Here is a 20,447-nt window from a genome sequence, read left to right as displayed (position 1 = left end):
TAATGAATGTTGGAGGGGATGTGGCAAAATTGGGACATTAATGCATTGCTGGTGGAGTTGTGAACTGATCCAACCATTCTGGCTGGCAATTTGGAATCATGCTCAAAGGGCTATAAAATACTGCCTGCCCTTTGATCCAGCCATACCATTGTTGGGTTTGTACCCCAAAGAGATCATAAATAAACAGACTTGCACGAAAATATTTATAGCTGTGGCTTTTTGTGGTGCAAAAAACTGGAAAAGGAGGGTATGCCCTTCAATTGGGGAATGGCTGAACAAATTATGGTATATGCTGGTGATGGAATACTATTGTGCTAAAAGGAATAATAAACTGGAGGAGTTCCAGGTGAACTGGAATGACCTCCAGGAACTGATGCAGAGTGAAAGGAGCAGAGCCAGAAGAACATTGTACACAGAGACTGACATACTGTGGTAAAATCGAATGTAATGGACTTCTGTACCAGCAGCAATGCAATGACCCGGGACAATTCTGAGGGATTTATGGTGAAGAAAGCTACCCACATTCAGAGGAAGGATTGCAGGAGAGGAAACATAAAAGAAAAACAACTGCTTGAACGCATGGATCGGGGTGGACATGATTGGGGATGTAGACTCGAAACTACCACACCAACGCAACTATCAACAATTTGGAAATAGGTCTTGATCAAGGACACATAACAAAACCAGTGGGAATGTGCATCGGCCATGGGTGGGGGGATTGTGGGGGGTGAAGGGGAAAGTAGGAGCATGAATCATGTAACCATGTTAAAAATGAAAAATAATTTTAAAAAATGAAAAAAAAAAACTGTTTGCCCTTTGATCCAGCCACCCAGCCACTGCTGGGTTTATGCCCCAAAGAGATCATAGGGAAAAAGAATTGTACAAAAATATTAATAGTTATGCTCTTTGTGGTGGCAAAAAATTGGAAAACAAGGGGATGCCCTTCAATTGGAGAATGTCTAAACAAATTGTGGTATATGCTGGTGATGGAATACTATTGTTCTCAAAGGAATAATGAACTGGAGGAATTCCATGTGACCTGGAATGACCTCCAGGAATTGATGCAGAGTGAAAGGAGCAGAACCAGGAGAACCTTATACACAGAGACTGATACATTATGGTACAATAGAATGTAATGGATTTCTCTACTAGCAATGATGAAATGATCCAGGACAATTCTGAGGGACTTATGAGAAAGAATGCTAACCTCAGTCAAAGGAAGAACTGTGGGAGTAAAAACACAGAAGAAAAACAACTGCTTGAACACATGGGTTGAGGGGATATGATTGGGGATGTAGACTCTAAAGGATCACCCTAGTACAATTCTCAATAATATGGAAATAGGTCTTGATCAATGATACATGTAAAATCCAGTGGAATTGTGTGTCACCTATGGGGATGGGGGTTGGAGAGGAGGGAAAGAATATGAATCATGTAACCATGGAAAAATATTATAAATTAATTAAATAACATTTTTCAATTAAAAAAAATTATTGAATACTTAGGCAGAACCTTAGAGGTTATCTATTCCAACCTCCTCATTTTACGGATGTGGAAACAGAGGTCCCAAAAGGAGAAATGACTCATCTAGGATCACAAAGTGTAATGGAGGGGCTTGCTGCACTGCAGGGGAAGACTAGTAGATGGAATTAGGCCAGCCCAAGGGGCCTTTAGGCAGGAGTAGAAGTTGGTCCTGTACTTAAGCTGAATGAGAGACAGATGAAACTCCCTCACTGGTAAAGCCAAGACCCCTTTAAGCTCAGGGTTCTGTGCCTCTGCCCTGAGAAATGGAGACAATTCTATTGGTCAGTTAATGTGGTCAACATGAAGGAGGCTGGCACTTCATGAACCTAACTGATTAATAAACTTTGTTAGCTGAAGCTAATAGTTTGTTCTGACTGCTGATATTACTTGGCCTTTGGTGAAGGGTAAGGCAATGACTTCAAAGATCTTTAAGCTTGAAGGTTAAAGGATTTATTGGTAATAATTTGGATCAGGTAAAAGGGAGTTGGAAAGAGGGTGAGGTAAGCTAAAATCCTGAATAACTAAGTTTACTAAACTACTTTTAGGAAAATGCTGAAAGTCTTCTTATGATGCAGAAGTAAAGAAAGCCTTGAGGGCAATCTCAACTCTGACATTCTTGGTTGCTGACCCAGGACTGGCAAGCCCTGGGCCAGATGGTGATGTCTTGATGATAGAAATTGTCTCTTGATTACAAAAGGTTGTTGGGTCTGCCAATGAGCTATTGGTATTGGCTAGCTATGGTAGCTGTTCCTACATAACGAAGGAATCTACCCAAACCACCCTTCAAACCACCCAGGGCCCACTTTCTACCCTTTCCACCCTTTTCCACCCTAACCCTGAAGATCAGAGTCAGAAGTGAAGTCAGGGGTCTCGGGACCCCTTTTTATACCCTCACTTCAACTGTCACCCTGGCACCCGGCCTGGGTCCTCTGCCAGGTTCTGTGTTCTATATCGACAACTGACAGCTTGCAACCCATGAAAACATGGTTGCAAGATTTTATCCACAAGAGCTAGTTAGCAGAAAGGCAGAACTAAAACTGAGGTTCAGTGTTCCTTCTCCACTAGGCTGCCTTCAAGCTGCTATTGTCTTACTGACAAAGTTGCAATCTCAGTGTTGAGTGCTGCAGAGGCAGCCTAGTCTAGTTAGTACCTGACTTACAAATCCTACATTAGTTAGGACTGACTTTTTGTGGTCTCCATATTCTTCAGCTTTCATAAAACAGTCATATACTCTCATTCAATATGGAAGAAATAAATTCTTGATTTCACTACATTTCCTAATCTGTAAGAGAAGGAAATGGCAAACCACTCCTGTATCTTTGCCAACAAAACTCCAAATGGAGTCACAAAGAGAGTATCAATGAAATAAATGCTTGTTGACTCAACAGGACTTTTTCTTGACACATTTTCTGCATATGTATATATATATATATATATATATACACACACATACACACACACTTATTTATTTGTTTGTTTGTTTGTATTTATATATTTTTATATGCCATGTCCAGCCTCCAGTTTGTTTCTTACTTTGGATTTGACTGATAACAGGACTGATAATCATGATTCACAGACCTAAGTTGTTAATATAAATAGAATTAATGTCCTGTGAGTACATTCAGTAAGGTTAAGTAAGCCTTCTCCAAGGCTATGGTGAGATGAAGCATGCAAAGCAGAATGCAATACAACAGATATGGGCCAGGGCAGAGAACAGTACAACAGTCAACTTCCATTTTCAAGGCAATGTAGCCTAAGGTTGAATTGTTTTTTTTAGCTGGCATGTCACATTCATGTCATGTCACATTAGCACCTACCTCATAGGGTTGTTGTGAAGATTAAATGAGACAATATTTGTAAAGCACTTAGCACAGTGTCTGGCACATAGTTGGTGCTTAATAAATGTTTATTCCCCCCCCCCCCCCACACACACACACACACTCCTTACCTTCCTTCCTTGTTTTTGTTTAGTCGTTTTTCAGTTGTGTCCAACTCTTTGAGACCCAATTTGGGATTTTCTTGGCAAATATACTGGAGTGGTTTGTTATTTCCTTCTCCAGCTCATTTGACAGATGAGGGACTGAGGTAACAGTGGCTTGCCCAGGGTCACATAGTAAGTGCCTAAGGCCAGGAAGATGAGTCTTCCTGACCTTAGACCTGGCACTCTATCCACTATGCCACCTTAGTTACACCTGTTCCCTTACTAATGACTCATACAGAGACTGCCATTTTCTAATCTCTGCTTATTTTTGTGTGTGTGTAAACCAGTGATTCCCAAACTTTTTTGATCTACTGCCCCCTTTCCAGAAAAAAATATTACTTAACCCCCTGGAAATTAATTTTTTAAAATTTTAATAGCAATTAATAGGAAAGATAAATGCACCTGTGGCCATCACTACTCCCCTGGATCGCTGCAGCACCCACCAGGGGGCAGTAGTGCCCACTTTGGGAATCACTGATGTAAACTGTTATCTTGCTATCTTCTCCCGTTTTATACTTCTAGAGTTGATTTTTTTTAAAATCCATATGTAGAGATTTACATTTATCTCTATTAAATTTCATACTTTTAGATTTAATCCATTGATCTAACAAATGTTAAAGGTCCTTTTGTGGACCTTTATTATTTTGGATGACTGTGAGATTCCTGAGCAGAGAAGAATTCCAGGAATCTGGTAGAGACTAGACTCAGTGACTTCTAAAGTCACTTCTAATTCTAAATTTGTACAATTCTATAAAATTCTCAAGAGAAGTGATTCTTAGACACCATCCCCTTTAAAAAAAAAAAAACCTAAAAAAAAACTCTTACCTTCAGCCTTAGAATCAATGCTAAATATCAGCTCTACGGCAAAAGAGCAGTGAGGGCTAGCCAATGAGGGTTATGTGACTTGCTCAGGGTCATACAGCTAGAAAGTCTCTGATGCTATATTTGAACCCAGGACTTCCTATCTCCAGGCCTGGCTTTCTATCCATTGAATCATCTAGCTGCCCCAACACAAGATCTTTAAATAGTACTGAACCCTTCTGAAGAGACCAAAAAGGATATGTTCCACTCTGCTGTCTGGTAAACACAAATATTTAGGGAGAACATGCATTATGGTCTTTTGGCATATTCTTTAGGGTTCCCAACTGTCTTGTCCCATTTGAAGCTGAGAGGGTAGAACAGATGTTAAATCATGAAACACTATCTATGAGCTTTTTTTGGATAAAGAAACTCCCAAAGGCCCTAGCCAACATATTAAAAATCAAGTGACACTTACTAAGCCCTTACTATGTTTCAAGATCTGTGAAAATGTGTGATCAGATATCTGGGACTTTTTTTTAACTCTTACCTTCTGCCTTAAAATTGATGCTATAGATTCCAAGGAAGAAGAGTGGTGAGTATTTGGGGTTAAGTGACTTGCCCAAAGTCACTCAGCTAGGAAGTATGAGGTTAGATTTGAACCCAGGACTTCCTGTCTCTAAGCATAGCTTTCTGTCCACTGTACCACCTAGCTGCCTCAGGATTTTTGTTTAAGTAAAGTTTGATTGATGTAGTATGTTTTTTATATTACATGCATTTATAGATTCCTTTCACTCAGGAGAGGTCTCTAAATAAACTAATAGTAAACTAATAATATGATGATCTCATTTGAAAATAAATATAACATTTCACATCTGTAGCACCCTTTCCCACCTCTCCTTCAAAAAAACAGCAATCCACTTTATATTATAAAAAATGGGTCAATACAACTTCTGTCATAGAGAAAAGAATGCTGGTTGGGAGTTAGGAAGATCTGGGTTTGAGTTCCACATCTGATCTGCACTGACTGTGTAAGATTGGACCTCTGCAACCATATAACCTTGTTGAGCTATAAGACTGTATACAAATTTCAGGAAAGGTGTAAACTTATATTGGTAAAGGGAATTTCCTCATCTGGGAGACCTTATAACAATGATCACAGGTCCACTTTATTGTTGTTATTGAGTCATTTTTCAGTCATGTTGTATTCTTCATGACCCCATTTCAGGTTTTCTTGGCAAAGATACTGTAATGATTTTCCATTTCCTTTTTCAACTCATTTACAGATGAAGAACTGAGGAAAACAAGGTTAAATGACTTGCCCAGGGCCACACAGCTGGTTAAGCATCAGAGGCTGGATTTGAATTAATGAAGATGAGTCTTCTTGACTCCAGGCTTGGCTCTCTATCCATTATGTCACCTAGCTGCCCCATTATCATCATCATCATAATTGTTGTTGTACTATCCTTCCTTTATCATCTCTTAGGCTCTTAACTGGAGCAGAAGGAAAGGAAGTGAATGTTTAACGAACAGAAAAAGGGTCAAAGGCTAGAAGAAAGAAGAAAGAAAAGAATGTAAAGTGCATCTATAACATGGGCAACCTCCTACTCCTGATCATTCTTTTTGTTATAGAAAACTTTCTGGCTTATGCATACAGGCAGTTTGTCAAACTACCAAAGCAGAGCACACTCTATAAAACAGGGATTCTTCCAGGAAAACATTATACACAGTAACAGAAATACTGTGGTATGATCAAATGTGATAGACTTAGCTACTCTCAGCAATAAAATGGTCTGGGACAATTCTGAAGGACTTATTACAAAAAATGCTCTCCATCTCCAGACAAAAAACTGTTGGCCGAATGCAGATGGAAGCATATGATTTTTCAGTTGTTTGTTTAGGTATATGTTTTGGGGGTTTTGGTTTTATAAGATTACTTACTTTAAAAAATGAACAATATGGAAATATGTTTTGCGTGATAATACATGTATAACCCAGATCAAATAGTTTGCCAACTCTGGGAAGGGAGAGGGAAGGAGACAAGTTTGAACATATAATTTTGGAAAACTTATATGGAAATTTGATATTACATATCATTGGTAAAAAAAAATTTAAATAAAAATAAAAAACAGAGGTTCTTAACCCCAAGGGTCCTTATATTTCATAAGCTTCAGAGTATCCATGAACTTGAATAGGGGGAAAAAATTACTTCTCCATTTTTGTGGACCTCTAACTGAAATTTGGCATTTCCTCTGGTTATGAATCTAGATAACAATTTATTATTCTGAAAAGGGGGCCATAAGATTGATTAGACTGTCAAAGGAGTCAATGGTATAAAAAAGGATGAGGACCACCTCTACTATAAAGAAATCTCAGGCCTCTTCATGGTGTTTTATTTGCGTTTTATGGGTAAGGGACAGAAAGTAGCTAAACTTTCTGAAAGTTCCCTTATTCCATTCTCTCTCCCTTGTTTTCTACTACTCTCCCTCCCCAGAGTCCTCAAATGCCTGTCCATGACAGGGCCACAAAGGCATATACATAGTCTTGCTTTACTGGTTCTCTTGTCACTGAGTGAGTAATAAGAGTTTCAGTAAATCACCCCCATATAATTCCTGGATGAGTCGCTTTCCAACTATGATTTACTTAGTTACCCAACATCATATATTCATCAATGAAGAATACACTAAAAAACACATCGTTTTCTGAAAGAACATAGAAAAAGAACTAATTAAAAACAGAAAAACAACAAAAACAAAGACCACCGCAATACCACCATCTATTGGTAAACCAGAGAACATCAGCCCAGACCCAGACAGGGAAAGACTTAATGGTGTTGGAATATACAAACCCTCTTGTCTTTATCTGTAATAATAGCTTCTTTATTTTCTTCAGAGACTAGGACACAGGTACCATAAGAAGACTGGAGCATGTTAATAACCAGAGAATTGGATAATACATCCAGTTTCTTGACTTCATCACCAGTAACATTTAGAGTTCCTGCTATTCCATACCTAAGATTGAAAACACAAATGTAACAGGATTCAATGTAGGATATCATGATAAAATGTGATTTCAAAATCAAAGGACTAGACTTAAGCTTAAATTCCACCTCTGATACTTCGCACCCCCTTGAACCCCTTTGTAAAGACAGAAAACTAGGGAGAGGAGAGGAAGAGACAAAAGAAGGGATAAAAAAATTTTACAAAGTATTTCTACTGAAACAGAATAAAAAAATTAAAAAAACCCAAATATGCCCTATCTGGTATACAAATAGAATAGAAAATAGGGAAAGAAAAAAGTTATTTGTTAATTTATTTATTTACTTTAAACCCTCACCTTTCATCTTAAGAATCAGTCTTGAGTATTGGCTTCACTGAGTATTCACTGAGCCACCTAGCTGCCCCCCTAAAAAGTTATTTTTAAAGACCATATTAAAGTACAAATTTGAGGAACATATAACATTTAAATCAAAATCATAGATAATGGGGGACTGCTGGATGACTCAATGGGTTGAGAGCCAGGCTAGAGACAAGAGGTTCTGAGTTCAAAACTGGCCTCAGACATTTCCTAGCTGTGTGTCCCTGGATAAGTCATTTAATCCCCCATTGCTTAGCCCTTATCACTCTTCTGCTTTGGAACCAATACCCAGTATTGATTCTAAGATGGAAGGTAAGTATTTAAAATTAAAAATCACACCTAATAATTTACATTATTAAAATCCACATTGCAGTAAATGCTTGTCAATTGCAGCTTTTCTCTCATTTCGACCCTCCTGTAAAGCAACATATTTAAAATGAACTACTCACAAAATATAACTGCTTTGTGTTTTTTACTGGAATTTCAAATTAAAGTTTTTTTCAGAATTTTGACAAAAAGTCTTACTTATCTGAAAACTAAGAGAAAAAGAAATATTTTAAAAGAAAATTTTTATAATATGTAGGCTATTTAACTTCTCATAATTACAAAAAAATTGCATTCATTTATTAATTTATTTTTCATTTAGAATATTTTCCCATGGTTACACGATTCATATTCTTTCCTTCTCCTCCACACCCCTCCCTTCCCGGTAGCCAAACACAATTCCACTGGGCTTTACATGTATCATTGATCAAGACCTATTTCCATATTATTGATAGTTGCACTAAGGTGATCTTTTAGTGTCTACATCCCCAATAATATCCCCATAAACTCATGTGTTCAAACAGTTGTTTTTCTACAGAATAATTTTTAAAAATTTAATTACACCACAAATTCCCAAGTTAAAAGCTTATTCGTAAAAAGCTACATTTAAAAAATAATTGAAGTGCACCTAAGTGCTCAATGGATAGAGAGCCAGGCATGGAGATAGGAAGTCCTGGGTTCAAATCTGACCTCAGCTACTTCCTAGCTGTGTGACCCTGATCAAGTCACAACCACCTTTGTCTAGCCCTTACTGCTCTTCTGCCTTAGAACCAATGCACAGCATTAATTCTAAGATGGAAGATAAAGGTTTAAAAAAAATGTTCATAAGAGTTGAAAGTACTCAGAAATACTTAAGGGAAAAATTATATGCACACATATGTATTCATAGGTATAATACACAAACATATACATATATAAGTACTTGTGTATAATGGAAAACTGGTCAGTGAAGGCTCAGTTCTAAGAGCATGTGCAATAGCTTCTTGATCTACATGGAAGCTCTGATGAACCTGCTTCTATGAGGACATGCTGATGGGTAATGGATTGTTCTGTTGTTGGTTCAGAGCCTGCACAAGTATTCTGTGGTTGTTTAGTGAAGAAAACCTTTTGATTATTGAACCAGAATTGAGTGTGAATATAAAAAGCACAAACCAACCAGATCCAGAACCCTTTCCATAACAATCAAGGGAACAAGGGAGGTGGGAAAAGTATAAGCCTCCTATGGGGAGAGAGAAGGCTCCTTCTCTTGTCTCCCAATCCAGGCTTCTATGTAGCTTTAAAAGGATAAATAAATAACTACACAAATAAATAAATAAAAGAATTTTAAAAATTAAAAAAATGAATCCCCATTGCCTAGTCTTTACTGCCCTTCTGTCTTGGAATTGATACTAATATCTTTTCTAAGGCAGAAGGGCAGTAAAGGCTAGGCAATGGGGATTAAGTGACTTGCCCAGGGTCACACAGCTAGAAAGTATCTGAGGTTAGATGTGAACCCAGAACCTTCTATCTCCAGGCCTAGTGTTCTATCCACTGAGCAATCTTGTGGCCCCACTTCTAGGTAACTTTGAAAATACAGTGTGGGTTTCTCTCTCTCTCTCTCTCTCTCTCTCTCTCTCTCTCTCTCTTTAATATGTTTCATTTTTTCCTGATCTTAGGTAAGATCTATTCCAGAAATGGATTGTCCCAGCGGTCAAGACATTGTGTCCTTCAGCCTCTGGACTGATTCATCTATAACATCTGGAAGTGAACTTGGTGGTGGAAATGTTTGAAATAACTGCTTTAATTTTGACCCAACTCTCCCCAAAGATCAAGATGGTAATGTGCCTTGGTTAAGGAGTAATGTTTTTATACTTTGTTTCTTTTCAGTAAATAACTTTGTAAAACTTACTTGATGTTAATAGGTATCAGTTATATTAAGATATTGTCACTGGACAATGGATATGGGAAAAATAATTTGGAGTGGGGGCTCATGTCAGTAGCATTAGAAGACCTTTATTGGAGGCATCACTAGAACTTTGAGAGGGGAACCAGTTACATTTCTGGACTCCCTTCTAGAACATACTGGGTCACAGCATTTCATACAGGTTTGCCTCCATCAGGTCTGAGCATTGGTTTCATCATCTATAAAATGATGAGGTTAAACTACATGACCTCTGACACCTTTAGATCTAAGATTATATGATCTACAAAAAATACATTCTAAACCAATGTTTTCTCTGATATGAACAAAGAGGATTAGAAAAACAAGATTTTTAAAAGTTATTACACAAGGCAACTGAATCTATTGGCTCCCTTGTTTCTTAGCATGTAACCCTGGACAATTATCCATTTAATTTACTTCATAAGATGACATACACCTTCCTGGATAAAAAATTAATATTGGGCCTTTTTTTTTTTTTTTTTTTTTTGAGGTTTGGTTTCCGCTTTGGCCCCAAAGAATAGTTTCATTTTATTCTTTTAAATCCTTACCTTCCATCTTAGAATCAATACTGTGTATTGGTTCCAAGGCAAAAGAGCAGTAAGGGGTAGGCAATGGGGATTAAGTGACTTGTCTAGGGTCACACAGCTAGGAAGTATACAAGGCCAGAGTTGAGGCCTGACTCTCAATCTACTGAGCTACCCTGTTGCCCCCAGGAGCTTTACTTTAAAACTACAAAGCAGTTCCCTAGGCTATGCAATGGGTTGAGTTCTTCCCTTCTTTTGTCTAGAATCTAAATCTTTTGTCTTTGTGAGGGATAACAAGGCTAGAAGCATATTACTGGACTGCCTTTTGTTAAAGGTCAGTGGAGACCTGTTCCTGGTTTATCTGTAAACAAAAACTCTCTTGGGTGATGAAATCAGGTAGGTCTAGCCACCACATTAGTTATGTTATGCAGCCATTTTATTTTATTAAAAAAATTTTTTTTATTTAAGTATTTTTCCTTGGTTACATGATTCATGTTCTTTCCATCCCCTTTTCCCCCTTCCCTCCTCCCAGAGCTGACAAGCAATTCCACTGGGTTATACATGTATTATCACTCAATATCCATTTCCATATTACTAATTTTTGTAATAGTCTTTTAAAAACCAAAATCCCACATCCAATACCCATATAAACAAGTGAAAAATAAAATGTTTTCCTTCTGTGTTTCTACTCCCACAGTTCTTTCTCTCGATGTGGATAGTGTTCTTTCTCATAAGACTCAGGATTGTTCTGAATCATTGCATTGCTATCAGTAGCAAAGTTGATTACATATGATTGTTCCACAATGTTTCAATCTCTGTGTACAATATTCTCCTGGTTCTGCTCATTTCACTCCATATCAGTTCATGGAGGTCTTTCCAGCTCATATGGAAATCAAGCAGTTTATTGTTCCTTATTGCACAATAGTATTCCATCACCATTATATACCATAATTTGTTCAGCCATTCCCCAATTGAGGGACACTCCCTCATTTTCCAATTTTTTTGCCACCACAAAAGAGTGTGGCTATAAATATTTTTGCACAAACATTTTTCATTATTATCTCTTTGGGGTACAAACATAGTCATGGTATTGCTGGATCAAAGGGTATATATTCTTTTAAAGCCCTTTTGGCATAATTCCAAATTTAGGCAGCCATTTTAGACAGCCCTGTGATGGGTCCCTTGATATCCTTCAGACTTTCCCCTTCCTGTGATGAAGGAGTTCAGGTCTCTGAATCCACTTCCTATGTTCCTGTTTTCCAATCAGAGATGTCCAGGGGAGGGACTGAATGATGATGGCAGAAGAGATATAGAGATTTGTAGGACAGGAAGTCACTCTTTTTCTCATGCAGCCTATTGTAGTTGGTTCTAGAATATCCCCAATAGGATTGAATTGTATTATGGTCTATTCTAGTTCTAACTTCCTATGATATTAAGGTAAAATGAGAGCTTCAATTTCCTTATTGGCAAAATAGAGATAATATTTGTTCTAACGACCTGGTAGAGCTTCTATGGGGAAAATGCTATATAAACCTCAAATCCCTAAATAATAACAATAATGCACCTACTACGTACCAGCTGCTTTACAAATATCTCATATTAGTTCTGCCAAAAAATCTATGAGGTAGGCACTATTATTGTCTCCATTTAAGAGTTGAGAAAACTGAGGCATACAATTTCCTGATTCCAGGGCCAGCACTATATCTACTGTATCAACTAGTTGCCTATAATATATAAATGCAAGCCAGTATTAATGAACATAAATACAGGAGAAAAAATATTCTTGGTTTCACAGCAATGATTCCCAGCTCTGTTTTTTTATGCCCTGAGTGTCTCCACTTATTTCCAAGGACATTGGGAAATTTCCAGATTCTCCAAATAGCTATTTTAATTAGATTTGTTGAGTGAAGTGGAAGGCTTAAGTGGAAGGTAATGAAGAGTACTACACTAAACATGGGCAGCTAGGTGGTTAATGTCCTGGGGTCAGGAAGACTAATCTTCCTGAGGTAAAATCTGACCTCAGACTCTTACTACCTATGCGACCCTGGGCTAGTCATTTAGCCCAGTTTACCTCAGTTCCTCATCTGTAAAAATGAATTGGAGGAGGAAATGGCAAACCATTCAAGTATCTCTGCCAAGAAAACTCTAAATGGAGTCCCAGTGAATTGGACATGACTGAAAAACCATTTAACAACTAACATTAAACATACTACAATGGAATATTCAGACTCAGAAAAGTTGCTATTGGTGCCTCATAAATAGCATTGAATTTTGATTATTATTTTCAATTCATGTTTCTAACTCTAAGAGCTATTCTCTTCTTTGGCAAGGAAAAAAGCACACAGGGCAATGAAGTTCTGCTGCCAGAATGGAATCTTTTAGCTTGCTATTCTTTGTGGATGGAATAGGGATTGTCAATCATAAAAGGACATCGTTGTTTCCCTCCTCCAGTAGAAAAGATTTCAAGGCAAATAGTGATATAACTTGGGGAGGAGAGAAAGGAGACTGAAAATATAATTTGGAACATAAGTTCCTGAAAACAATTCAAGAGAGATAGGCAAGATAACTAATCAAAGAGAAGTGATGTTGGGAAAGGCATAGAGATTATTGGCAGGTACCTAGCTTCCTGTGCTGCTATTGCTCCCATTTAATCCTGTTGGGACCCTGAGAAAGGTGTAGCTGGAACAGACTAATCCTTGTGGAAGTTTTCTCTCTAATTAATCTTACAAAGGTTGGTGGTGTACCCTCTGCTCCTACCCCATGCAAGAGTGGAGAGAGGCAAATGTTAGGTCCCAAATTTTCCTGTTCATTAAAGTTCATTTAGACATTTTGATTTGTAGTACTTTAGTACTTTAGTATGAATGCTGACTTACTCTGGGTAAAGGTTTAATTGATATAACTTCTTTGATTTGAGCGTTTTATTATTTGTGAAAGAGGAATTGTAAAAAAAAAAAAGTGACTGATCCAATAGAGCAGTGATTCCCAAAGTGGGCACTACCACCCCCTGGTGGTTGCTGCAGCGATCCAGGGAAGTGGTGATGGCCACAGGAGCATTTATCTTTACTATTAATTGCTATTAAAATTTTTAAAAATTAATTTCCAGGGGGCTAAGTAATATTTTTTTTGGAAAGGGGGTGGTAGGCCAAAAAAGTTTGGGAACCACTGCAATAGAGGAACAAAAGTGAAAGGCGCATAGAGTGGGATTTCTTAGTTTAAATTGTGTTTTGGAAAAGTAAATCTCCCTGGATGGGGGGCTCAGGAGCTAGATGAGAGAAAACTTTATTGATGTTGATTTCCTATTTTCTAAACCTTACAAAGTGAGATAAATATCGACCCAGGCTTTCTCTCTTCATACCTAAAAAGAGTAGTGGTTATCTGGTGGACAACTGTGGTTCCCTGAAATTCTCCATTGTTTTCCTTTACTCTTACATATAAATACTTCTGTAGGGTGGAGCTGGGAGCAGTGACTGTAGAGTAGGTCACCCCTAGTGGGAGGAGAAGAGAAGTGGCTAGGCAAGGCTGGTAATATCCACATTCCAAGAATAGGGGTCAAAGGAAGGAGTGAATACTCTTCCCTTTCTTTAGCACTCTAGCAGATTAATTTTTCCGTCTTATATCTTCAAGCCTCATAGACCTCTGACTACATATTTACAAACCTTTCCTTCTAGGCTTTTGTTGTTCACTTGTTTCAGCCACATCTCATTCTTCAAGACCCCATTTGGGGTTCTCTTGGCAGAGATACTGAACTGGTTTGCCACTTCCTTCTCATTTTTACAGATAAAGAACTGAGGCAAACAGGGCTAAGTGACTTGCTCAGGGTCACACAGCTAGAAAGTGTCAGGGACCAGATCTGAATTTAAAAAAATGAATCTTCCTGACTTTAGACCCAGCACTCTATCCACTTTGCCACCTACCTGCCTTTTCCTTCTTTTTATCTTATTTTATTTTTCAGTTACATGTAGAACAATTTTTAACAATTGTTTTTTGATGTTTTAGAATTCAACTTTTCTCCTCCTTCCTTTCCCTGAGGCAATGCATACTCTGATATAGGTTATTTCCATACTTTCATGTGATACTTATTTCTATATTGCTCTTGTCATGTTGGAAGTCACATGTCACACCTATGATAGGAATCATACAATAGAAATATAGTGGAAGATGGCATGCTTTGATCTGCACTGCCTCCAAATGTGTTCTATCTTTGGCTACGGATAGGATAGTATTTTCATCTTGAGACCCTGGTGGTTGCCCTTTCCTTCTAAACTGGGCCACATACAAACCAAACTAAACCTTGACACCTTCCACTCTGGGAGTCTACAATCTGAAATCTCTCATAGTGACAAATTTTGGAAAAGGGAAAAAAAATAGTCTAGACTAAGACTGTTTATTCAGAATTTTTTGTTTAACATATCATCACTGTTCTTAACCAGTACACGAAGTAAAATGGTAAAACTAAATACCTAGCGCTAATGTCTATGAAGGTTTGCTTGTTTTCTGTAATTGTTAAGGTAGAAAGAGTGATTATCTTTGGAGTGAATTTGATAACTAACACGATGTGTCTTTTCTTTTTTTTTTTTTTTTTCCTGTGGAGACTTGGTTGTTCTATTTCTCCCAAGCTTAGAGTGTAGCTGCTACTCATGGGCCCAGCCCTACTAGTGATCCACATGGGAGCAGCTCCTTGGCACAGCAGATAGGATACTAGACTGAAAATTAGGAAAACTTGGGTTCAGATTCTGCCTCAGACACTTCCTGCTGTAGTAGAACCTATGTTTTACATGTGTGTAATGTAAAACTACGTAAAACCCAATATATCCCAAACAGTTTCTCTTTTCCTAATCCCTCTATTACTATGAAGGCTACCACTATCCTCCTAATCGATCCCCAGCTTGTCACCTAGGTGTCATCCTCAAGTCCTCATTTCCATTCACCCAACAGATCCAATCTCTTGCCAGGTCCAATTATTTCTATCTTTCCCAAATCATATACAGATATAGATCTATGTACACATATGTATATACATAGATACACATGCATTATGCATATATAACATACATACACTTACATACACATATACATTATACATATACTATATATATATGAAAAGGAAATTGCCTTTATTGTAACTTTTTTATTATTGACCATAAACCAAGTGTCACATGTAATCCTTTAGGTAAGTAACTGCAGCTATGATTTTTAGAAAAAGTTACTCGGCAAACTAATTGTGTATATCAATGATGAAAATAGAATATTAACTGTAGTATTAGAAAGGATATAATTTTGTGTATTATGACAACTGTCTGATAAAATCATAGGAAAACAACCTCAGCATATCCAAGTATTGTTTGATCTGGTGAAGATTTATACTCACTATAGACTCCCCAAAGTATTATGGTCACTTTGACCTAATTCTTTCCCCAGAGTTAGTATGATAGTTCTAGACTAATAGTTATAAGATTAATTAAAATTTCTTTATAATTTATCCTATCTTCACCTTGTACTAGAATTTATCACTTATCAATTATAAAACCTTTTATCAAATGTTTTAACATTTTTCAACATACTTTGAACATTTTTTCTTGTTAATCACCCACACTTAATTAACTGTCAAAAGCCTATAAAGCATTCTGTTGACCATCTAGATGGAGTCTTTGCCACAGGCTGAGTGTGAGGAGACCTCCAGCTTTAATTTCCCACAATTAAAGCTGAATTGTCAATTCAGAATGATGGCCAAAATATTTCTTCATTTCTTAATATAACATACACATGCACACATGTTTACACACATGTGTATGTATGTACACATACCTATACACATGTCTCCTCACTTCTGACATAGCTACATCCCTGGTACAAGTGTTCATCACCTAACACTTGCTCTATAATAGTAGACTTCTAATTGTTCTCTCTTCCTCTGGTCTCTCCCCACTCTAGTCCATCTGCCACTCAGCTGCCAAAGTGATCTTGCAAACGTATAGGCCTGACCATGTCACTCTTCTACTTGATAAATGCCAGCAGCTACTTATTACCCCAGGATCAATGATAAAATCATCTGTTTGATTTTTGAAACCCTCTACAACCTGATCCCTTTCTATCTTTCCAGTCTTCTAATTCTTTACTCCTTACCACGTACCTTACAATCCTCCATACGTATGACACTCCATCTCTCAGCTCCATGGCCTTTTGCTGGCTATCTCCTCCATGCCTACAATCCCTCCTCCCCTGCATCTCTTGATTTCCTTGAAGGCTTAGCTTAGATCCTATCTTCTATAAGAGATCTTTTCCTGTTCCCCTGTCATCCCATTTTCCCATTCTCACTAGTATTTGCCCTCTGAGACTACTTCCAATTTATCCCACATCCCATATGTTCATAGTTGTTTATGTTTTCTCTCCAATTGAAGTATGAGCTCCTCAAGGGCACCAGACTGTTTTTGTCTTTCTTTGTATCCCTAGTACTTAGCACAGTGTCTGGCACATAGTAATCACCTAATAAATGCTGCCTGACTTGACTTACTCTCTTGATTGCCACCAGGTCTGTAAATAAAAGGCTGATTTGAAGTTATGGGTAGTTATTTAAGCCAGAACACATTGATATGCTATTAGCATGTAATACTGACAAAGCAAAGAACATCTGCTTTGGGGAGCAAAAAAACAAATTCTTTAGAGCCCAAGCTTTGTTTCCATGGTTTTGCCTGCCATCTGCTGGTTGGATAACATCATAGATGAACTAACCATAAGCAGATTTCCTCTATATCAGATGAGAAAGTCAATATTTGCACTTTAATACCATCAATCACAAACTCCAAGCCAAATCCTTCAGAGTAAATAAGCAGAAGCCCTTTGTTTGGGGACCCAAAGGACAGTATGCAACATGGCGCCTTACACAGAATGGGTCCTCAACAAATACTGACTCAATGACAATGAAATTTAGAAAAGTAAAACAAAGCAAGGGTAAAAAAATATGGAAATCATTCATTTCATTGCTTTTAAACATTTATGAAGCTGTTTCTCATTAAAACTCTATGAAAGGGGGGGCAGCTGGGTAGCTCAGTGGATTGAGAGTCAGGCCTAGAGATGGGAGGTCCTAGGTTCAAATGTGGCCTCAGACACTTCCCAGCTGTGTGACCCTGGGCAAGTCACTTGACCCCATTACCCACCCTTACCACTCACTCTTCCACCAAGGAGCCAATGCACAGAAGTTAAGGGTTTAAAAATTAAAAAAAAAAAAAAACTCTATGAAAGGGGCAGCTTGGTGGCTCAGTAGATAGAGTGGTAGGCCTAGAGATGGGAGGTCCTGGGTTCAAATTTGACCTCAGATACTTCCTGGCTATGTGACCCTGGGCAAATCACTTAATCCCTATTGCCTAGCTCTGATAGCTTTTCTGCCTTAGAACCAATACTGGTTCTAAGACAGAAGGTAAGAGGTTTTTAAAAAAACTCAATGAATTGGTATTTTACATTATTATTATCCCCACTATTAAAATCCAACTTTTCTGATTCCTAGCCTGGATGCTCTTTTCATGATAGAAGGCTATCTTTCAACAGTAGGGTCCTTTGTATAGGGAGGTATATTTGTATCAATAAACAGAAAACTGAAATAGAAAACAAACGATAATTATTTCTTTTAACCAAACACTTGAGCTGAAGTCACCTTGTGATTTTATAACTTATTACAATCTGCATTTTAAATTAAAGTAGAAGGGATGGAAAGAAAGAAGAGGAAAGATCAAGATCTATTGATGACTTTCTTCTCCCTTGGCAATTCTCTCTGGATTCCATCCTACCATACTCACATCCTCTAACACATACTCTATACTTTCTGATATGGCTGTGGAAAAGAATTACAGAAGAAGGAAACCTTGAAAAATTAATTTGGGAATCACTCCACAAATCCCTTTTGCTGAGTCTTTTTCAAAATTATATTTGTTCATTACACTTAAAAACCTAGGTAATTTCCTTCCCCTCGTCACCTCCCCACTCTCATTAAAGAAGACATCATTTGACAAAAATTGTGTCTAGAGATGGACACAATTGTATTAGTCTTTCAGGGTAGAGACAGGCACCATGTTTGTGTTGGATAACATGTAGTCATGTCTACCACAAAGCCGGTTTTATCCAATCTGAAAATCCATCTTTACAAATACAAGTTTAAAAAAATTGCAGCCTGCTTCATTTGCATTAGAAACAAAATAATACTCGGTGGTTATTATAGTGCATTTTTCTTTCCTGTGACTTTACTGGAAGATGTTGTTCTTATATAGTATCTGAAAGAGCTCATTTGTTTGATTTGGAAGCAGTGGACTGTGATTCATTCATGAAGGCAGTAGTTCTCAAACTTTTGAGTCTCTTTACACTTTTTAAAAAAAATTTAAAAAAAAACAAACCCTTACCTTCTGTCTTTGAATCGATACTGGGTATTGGTTCTAAGGCAGAAGATTGGTAAGGGCTAGGCAATGGGGTTTAAGTGACTTGTCCAGGGTCACATAGCTAGGAAGTGTCTGAGGTCATATTTGAACCCAGAACCTCCCATCTCTGCATCGGACTCTCAATCCACTGAGCCACCCAGCTGCCCCCTCCTTACACTTTTTTTTTTTTTAATTTAAACCCTTAACTTCTGTGTATTGACTTATAGGTAGAGGAGTGGTAAGGGTGGGCAATGGGGGTCAAGTGACTTGCCCAGGGTCACACAGCTGGGAAGTGTCTGAGGCCACATTTGAACCTAGGACCTCCCGTCTATAGGCTTGGCTCTCAATCCACTGAGCTACCCAGATGCCCCGCTCCTTACACTTTTAAAAGTTATTGAACATCCTCCTCCTACCCCCAAGAACTTTTGTTTATTTAGGTTGTATTTATTGATATTTACTGATTTAGAAAGTAAAAGGAGGCTGTATTATTATGAAAGTAGTTTTGCTCTCACAAACCCCTTGAAAAGGATTCAGGACCACCCCCACCAGGGGTCCTGAACCACACTTTGAAGACCACTGGTTTAAGAAACTTCTAGTGGGGAAAATCCAACTAATGTCGACTGGCTATCCTTCTGCAAAGTGGCTTTAGAGAGTTGCCAGCATGGGACAAGGAGAGGTTAACATACTTGACCAGAGTTACACAGCCAGTGTAAGTGTAAGGAGTGATTTGAACTCAGGTCTTCCTTATTCATATATATATTCCTATTCCTTATTCATATATATATATATATATATAGAGAGAGAGAGAGAGAGAGGAACACTCCTATACCTTGTTGTAAAATATAAGGTATCCCAAAAGTCTTAGCATAGTTTTAAGCTTTAATATATATTAATATTATTTAAAATGTGTATTAATATTAAAAAATAAAAAGACTCCCCTTTATTTGCATTTGGTTTGTTTACCATTTTAAGTATTTCTATTTTGTGTCCAACAAAACATTTCTTAAAAAACCATTTTCTACATTAGACCCTTTATTATTTTATATTCTAGTCAGAGTATTAACCCCCTTCCCCCCAACCCTTTTCTTTCTCATTAGTACTCACAGGTGTGCAAGGCCTGCCTTCCTCACAGCTGAAGAGATGGCTTTGATGGCAGTCAGCATGGAGTTCAGCAGCTGGGTGAGCTCTCCTGTCCCTTTAGCTTGTCGACCCTTTTCCATTACAAATCTGGTAAGGGTGAGCATATCTGTTTCGAAGGGGCTTCGGTCTGTCATTTTGACTAAGAGCTTTTAAATGATTCTTATCTTAGGGCAAGAAATTGTGCTATATTTTCAAGGGCTGAAGCTCCTGGTTGACTATATTAATGATAAGCAGAAACATGAGGTGGTCATGCCAGAGTTTTTAGGAGAAGCCATGCACTATAAATACCTTGGAATAGCTCTCAGGGAAAAGCCTTTTGAAATCTCTAATCCTGGATGTCTTCCAAGCTACAATAGCAAGTCTTAAGTAATATAGCACTGCTATCCAGTCCCTGTTCCTCTCTTTCCTTCTCCCATCCCAACCCCCAAGAAGGGGAGAGTTTCTCTTTTTGGATTCTTTGCATCTACCTAGAAGTT

The 20,447-nt window shown here is 37.8% G+C and overlaps 1 protein-coding gene across 1 annotated transcript in view; it reads right to left on the bottom strand.

Annotated features, from left to right (window-relative positions):
- The window catches only part of LOC123235282 (fructose-1,6-bisphosphatase isozyme 2), an 87,652-nt gene extending 67,424 nt beyond the window's left edge, over positions 1 to 20,228 (bottom strand). The window contains exons 1-2 of the mRNA XM_044661402.1: positions 19,936 to 20,228; positions 7,152 to 7,314 (exon numbers count right to left, since the gene is read on the bottom strand). Coding sequence (XP_044517337.1) covers positions 7,152 to 7,314; positions 19,936 to 20,105 — 333 coding nt within the window. The 5' untranslated portion in view covers positions 20,106 to 20,228. The remainder of the gene's footprint in view (positions 1 to 7,151; positions 7,315 to 19,935) is intronic.
- Positions 20,229 to 20,447: the final 219 nt, after the last annotated feature.

The sequence above is a fragment of the Gracilinanus agilis genome, chromosome 1 (genome assembly GCF_016433145.1).
Source record: "Gracilinanus agilis isolate LMUSP501 chromosome 1, AgileGrace, whole genome shotgun sequence".
NCBI lineage: Eukaryota > Metazoa > Chordata > Mammalia > Didelphimorphia > Didelphidae > Gracilinanus > Gracilinanus agilis.
Note: the sequence above shows the minus strand (reverse complement) of the source record. Positions and strands in the feature narration are given on the sequence as shown.